The sequence below is a fragment of the Petaurus breviceps genome, unplaced genomic scaffold (genome assembly GCF_028583685.1).
Source record: "Petaurus breviceps papuanus isolate PSGF00001 unplaced genomic scaffold, PetGlider_PUasm1.0 90692, whole genome shotgun sequence".
NCBI lineage: Eukaryota > Metazoa > Chordata > Mammalia > Diprotodontia > Petauridae > Petaurus > Petaurus breviceps.
The window spans coordinates 10,065,682-10,072,204 of NW_027187313.1; the positions used below are offsets into that span (position 1 = coordinate 10,065,682).

The 6,523-nt window shown below is 40.0% G+C and overlaps 1 protein-coding gene across 1 annotated transcript in view; it reads left to right on the forward strand.

Moving 5' to 3' along the window:
- MYOC (myocilin) overlaps window positions 1–6,242 on the forward strand; it is a 21,124-nt gene extending 14,882 nt beyond the window's left edge. Inside the window, exons 2-3 of the mRNA XM_069065437.1 lie at window positions 1,104–1,208; window positions 4,716–6,242. Of these exons, the coding sequence (XP_068921538.1) occupies window positions 1,104–1,208; window positions 4,716–5,500 (890 nt within the window). The 3' untranslated portion in view covers window positions 5,501–6,242. The remainder of the gene's footprint in view (window positions 1–1,103; window positions 1,209–4,715) is intronic.
- Window positions 6,243–6,523: the final 281 nt, after the last annotated feature.

Consider the following 6,523-nt stretch of genomic DNA (forward strand, 5'->3'; position numbering starts at 1 on the left):
TGGTGATGATGATGGTGTTGGTGGTGATGGTGTTGGTGGTGATGGTGGTGTTGGTGATGGTGCTGGTGTTGGTGATGTCGATGGTGTTGGTGTTGGTGATGGTGACGATGGTGTTGGTGATGGTGATGGTGTTGGTGGTGATGGTGACGGTGTTGGTGGTGATGGTAATGGTGATGGTGATGATAGCTTGCACTTACATAGCTCCTTCGGTTTCTCATACCTTGTCTCATTTGATTTGGTTTTCAAAAATGACCAGGTGTAGATATTATAATTATTACTATCTCCATTTTGTTGATGAGAAAACTGGGACTCAGGGAGCATGACTTCCCCTGGGTCATGTAGCTAGTAAAATTGTATGGGGCATTACTGGAGCCCTGGTTTTCCTGATTCCAAGTCCTATGCTACACTATGGACCCACATCCCTGAAATCAAAATTAACCTGCTGATAAAGCACCTGTGTTAATCATATATCCCTCCCACATGATGCCTTATCTAATTCCCCTGGTTCCTAGTGCCTTATCCACCCAATTACCCTATATTAAATTTAAATTATAAATTGTATTTATTTTCTCTCTTTTGCATATACTTATTTTGTATTTACTAATATGCATACATGTTATCTCCCTCTATAGAACATAAGCTTCTTGAAGGCAAGGGCTATTTCACTTTAGCACAGGGAAAGTGCTTAACAAATGCTTGTGAAAAATAAGACAATTCAGATTGAATGCTATAAAATTAAAAAGATTAAGCTTGGCCTAAGGTAAAGACAGGATAAGGTATCTTCTTTGTAGAGGTGGGGAATTATGGGCATGGAGTACTGCAAATTTTTTTTTTTGGATGCACTGATTGTTTTTTTTAAACTAAATTTTAAAAATCTTTAAAAAAATTCTTTGTTACAAAACATGGTTCTCTGGGAGAGAAGGGGAGGGTTGCATTATGAACTATGGGTAATGTAAAAAGAAAAGATACCAATAAATTTATTTTAAAAAATAAATGTTGGCTGAATTGTATGGAAAGCCTAAGCAATTTAAATTACATTTTAGTTGTATATTAATATGTATATCTCTTCTCACAGCTTCACTTATCTCATTCTTTCATTACAGTTTCTAAATGGGGTGTGCAAAATTCAGACTACCAAGAACTGAAGTCTGAATTAACTGAGGTTCCTGCTTCTCACATCTTCCAAGAAAGTTCAACCAATCATTCTGGTAATAAGGATGTGGGCAATGGTATTAACTTTACATTTCTTCATTTTTCTTTTTCTAATTTGTCACCACACCCCTTTGACTTCTCCTGCCCTAAGGAAAAAATGAGGATTTCCTTTGTGAATTGTGAGGTGACTTTCCTTTTTCTGTGATTTTCCAGGGAAGGAGAAAGGAAGGTAGGCATGAATAGGGGCCTGCTGCCGTTGTGAACATTATAGGAACTTGCCCTACTTATTTTGTGGAATCTCTCCAAATGTGTTTGACTCACAGACTCTCAGTGCTGGAAGGCACTCCATAGGTCATAGAATCTAACCTGTACCTGAAGAGCAATTCCCTTTATGACATCCCCAAAGAGTCATCAAGTCTCCAATTTAAGTATTCCAAGGATGGCAGCTTGAAGCAGCCCATGATGCTTTTGGACAACTCTGTTTGAAGAATTTTTCTGACATCAAGTTTTAGGTTTTTTCAACATGCATATGTTGCTCCCTATCCTACCCATGGGCCAAGGAAAGCAAATCTAATGGCTCTTCCAAATGATGGCTCTTCAGCCATCATATTCCCCAAGTGTTCTCTTCTCCAGGACAAACATCCCTAATTCCTCCAATCAGTCCTCAAATAGCATGGTTTCCATTCTTCCCATCCTGTTACCCTTATCTGGACTTATTCTCATTTGCCAGTAATCCTTCCTAAAATGTGGTGCCCAGAACTCAACACAATACCGTAGATGTGGTTTACATGGGCAGGGTATAACAAAATTATCATCGTAGGGTCTAGTCGCTAAGTCTCTCTTTGCAACCTAAGATCACTTTCCATTTGGGCAGTTATGTCACTACTGATTGATATTGAGTGTGTGGCTTGCTAAAACTACCTAGATTTTTTTTTTCCAAATGAAGCATTGTCTAACTTTGCTTCCTCCAACCTCTTCTTGTACAGTTGATTTTTGAAACACAAATATAAGACTTTACATGTCTCTCTTATATGTCATTTTGTTATACAGGATGTCTCAAAATTCTAAGTGCAGTATTAAGGCATTGAAACCTAAAACTGTCTTAAGACTTGAAGCACCTTACATTTGACCTATCCTATTAGCCAATGTAGATATTTTTAGATGCTTGCCTTTGTCCTACAATGTGTCTGCTATCCCTCCCAACTGTGTGGCATCTGCAGATTTGATAAGCACACCATCTATGTTTTTGGTTTTGTTACAGATAAACACATTGAACATCTCAGAGCCAATAACAGACTCCTAGGAAATTACCCTGGAGACCTCCTTCCATGTTATCATCTGTCTATTAATGACAATTCCTTAAATCCGGTCATGTAACTGGTTTAAGATCCAACATCCTCTTGTTCATACTTCTCCATCTTTTCCAATTGGACAATATAGGAGAGGTTGTCAAATCTTTGTTGCAATTCAGGTATTCTCTATCTACATCATTCCTCCTCATCAATTTAGTCTGGTAACCTGGCCATAAAAAGTAAATTAATTTACTTGAAGGCATGCCTAGTTATCAAAATTTCCCTTTCTATCTACTTACAGATTATCTTTAATAATGCCTTCCAGAATTTTGTATTATACTTAAATCCATCCATCCATTATGTGCAAAGTAGTATGCCGACCCATGAGGAGAACACAAAGATTATTAAGACATGGCTGTGAATCTCAAGGTGTTTATAATTTATTTCTAATACTTCCTTGGCTAGATTTCTTCCATTGCGATATGAAAAAAATTCCACAAACATATTTTCTCCAAAAATTTTTCCTCAAAATATTGTGCTCAGCTGAAGCTAATTGAGGAAACTTAGCCTTGAGAAGACAGAGAAGGGACAGGATAGTGACCATCTGGTGGCTGAACAGCCAACATCACTGTGGAAGTAGGATCAGACTTGTTTTGCTTGGCTGTAAAAGGTAGAATTTGGGGCAAAGGTTAGTTTCAAGGAGACAAATAGAAACTTGAGTTTAAAAAAAGGAACTACAAAATGAACTTTGTGTATGTTACAACAATCCAAAAGTGAAATGATTGCCTTGGGACATGGTTTCCCTTCACTGGGGGTCTTTAAGCAAAGACCACTTATCATATATGACATAGAGAGAATTCTTGTTCAAGAATAGGTCAGATTGCATGACTTATGAACTTTCTTCTGACTCAGATTCTATGAGACTCAGATCATAAATTTTAGAAATGTTGACTATTACTATTAATATCAAAGATATTTTCAGTGCTTGGCACACTGCTTGGCACCTACTGGGTACATACTAGCTTCCCTTCCCAGTGATGATCATATGATAAAAGTTTTGAGAAATAGTCAAATTATGAAATAATGAAATATGAGAAGCTAGAGAAAATAGACCCCATCTTCAATAATAAAATTAAAGATGCCCAAGCCTGTTGAATCCAGTGACTAGGATTTGTTTAAATCTATTTTTTGTCTGTATCCTTTAGCTGATGATTTATCTATCACTCCATGTCTATCAAGGTATTTTCCCCATTTGTTCAGCAAACATTTATTAGGTTCCTATTGTATGCTTAATGCTATTCTAGTGACTGGGGAGGAAGCAAAGTTTGGACAAGAGGCGAACCCAGTCCTTATAGAGCTTTACAGTTTAGTCTTTGGGGACAGCTAAGACACAAATGTAACTAGCTCTAAAACATATCATTCCTTGACAATTGTGTTAGAGACCTGACAAATGTCTGAGAATATGGCTCATGAAATAAACAAAAATCACGTATTATCAAAGCAACAAAAGAAGGGGATTCTCTCCCTTATCCCTAAACTGTGCCACTTTAAGAGAGGCTCTCCTCACAACTCTGTGAGGGACATAGTGATAAGTATTGTCCATTTTATGGATGGAGGAACTAAAACTCAAGATGTAACATTATTTGGCCAAGGATCACACAACCAGAAGGTGGTTTGAATCCACAGCTTCAGGTTCAAGTCAGGCTTCCTTTCTACTACACTGGCAGCCACGTAGCCTGGTAGAGAGACCACTGGGCCTGGAGTCAGAAAGTCCCAAATCCAAATTTGACCTTAGACACTTACTAGATGTGTGATCCCCTCCTTCCTTGGTTTCCTTAACTGAAATAATGGGGATAATAATAACACAGGTCTCACAAGGCTGTCCTTAGGATCAAATGAGCCAATATTTGTAAAAGCTCTATAGCGAAGTGCCTGGCATAAAGTAGGTATTTTATAAATGCTTGTCCCCTTCCCCACACTACGCTTCTATTAGAACCGGCCAAGGGGTAATGATGTGTTTAGGGCTCCAACAGGACAGTTCCGTTTTGTTTTCAAGCCTTGGTTCAAAGGGTTGTCTTGGCAACAACCATTTTCTCTTAGGAGTTCTCTTTGGGTTAGTGCTATTGATTTTTAGGATGAACACTGGTAGGACTCACCCAGGAAAACTGAACTAACCATGCTGTGGTGGTAACTTATTTCCTATCTTTACAATCAACATTTACATTCTGAAAGGTCTTTGCTAAATAGGTTTATTTTCTGTTTATTCAACAGGATGTGGAGAACTCGTCTGGGTAAGTGAACCTGTCACCTTGAGAAAGGCAGAGACAATTGCAGGCAAGTATGGTGTGTGGATGAGAGACCCCGAGCCTATGTTCCCCTATACTCGGGAGACCACCTGGAGAGTCGACACAGTGGGCACAGATGTCCGTCAGGTCTTTCAATATGACCAAATCAGCCAGTTCAAGCAGGGCTATCCTTCCAAAGTTCATGTGCTGCCTATCCCAATGGAGAGCACAGGGGCTGTGGTTTACCGTGGAGCCCTCTATTATCAGAAACATACATCTAGAACAGTAATCAAATATGACCTGAAGACTGAAAGTGTGAAGGCTCAAAAGGAGATTCCCAATGCTGGTTATCACGGACAGTTTCCTTATTCTTGGGGTGGCTATACAGACATTGACTTGGCAGTGGATGAAACAGGACTATGGGTCATCTATAGCACGGAAGAAGCCAAGGGAACTATTGTCCTTTCCAAAATGAATCCAGACACACTAGAACTCAAGGAAACTTGGGAGACCAACATTCGAAAGCAATCGGTGGCCAACTCATTCATAATCTGTGGCACCCTGTACACCGTCAGCAGCTACTCGATGGCTGATGCTACCATTAATCTGGCTTATGACACCAATGCCAGGAGCAGCAAGGCCTTGAGCATCCCATTCAAGAACCGGTATAAATACAGCAGCATGGTTGACTATAATCCTGCTGAAAAGAAGATCTTTTCATGGGATAACTTCAATATGGTGGAATATGACATAAGGCTGTCTCAGATGTGAGAGCCACCCTAGGAATGAAAGGAAGACATAATCCTTAGTACCAACTAGGAACTCAAGGACAGGGAAGGAGCAGAGGGAAAAGCAAGCTGTCCCCTGCTCATCTTGGTTTATCGTGCTTTCTGTTTTCATAAACTCAGAAGAATTCACCTTTTAATAACACTTGGCTCTGAAATAATATTTTTTGGGGGGGAGTAGGGAGAATAGAGGGAGAGAAGGAAGGAAGTGTGGGAAGTTGGGTACAGTCACAAGTGTTGATTGAATACAGATAGGTTCTGCTCAGAACTAGCCACCCCTTTATGAAGAATACCAAATGGCTGAAGATCCATACCTTGAGACGGCTTCCTGAGGAAAGTAATTGGGGAAGAAGCCAATTGTTTAGCCAAGATGGGCTGCTTTGGGTGGTGGCTTTGTGAGTTCATCGGCATGGATTACACCACTCCCCCATACCTTCTCATCCTGCTCGATTTTCATTCATATTTTCCCATAAATTTATCACCAAAGACCTGCCCAACTTGCTGGGGACAGGAGGTGTGAGGGAGGGAATGTTCCACTGTTATCTTAATTTCTCGGGGCTTGTAGAACTGCAATATATAACATGAAGCCAGTGACTCAGAGTGAAGAGAAGCATCCTAGTGCCTATGCTGGGTTTTGATTCAGAGACAACGTATTCACCAGTTAGTTCCTACTGTCTCTGATTGTGTCTACTGGTGCCTTTTCAAATAAACATTGCAAAATGTTCACATTTAAATTTGGTGTGATTATATTACTGTGCATACTTGTGTTCACCAAGGGCAGGGGTGGGGAACCTTTGGTCCTCAAGTGTGTCCCTTTGACTGAATCCAAAGACCTAGAGGGTCACATGTGGCCCTGAGACTGCAGGTTCCCCAACCCTGATAAAGGACATTATTTGTTTCCTCCAGACCCCTTAGAATGCTTGCACTTGAGATCAGGGGAAAGGTATTAGCTTTCAAAAACTAATATGAAGAACAGGACTTGAAGTAAGGGACCATAGGACTGCAGACA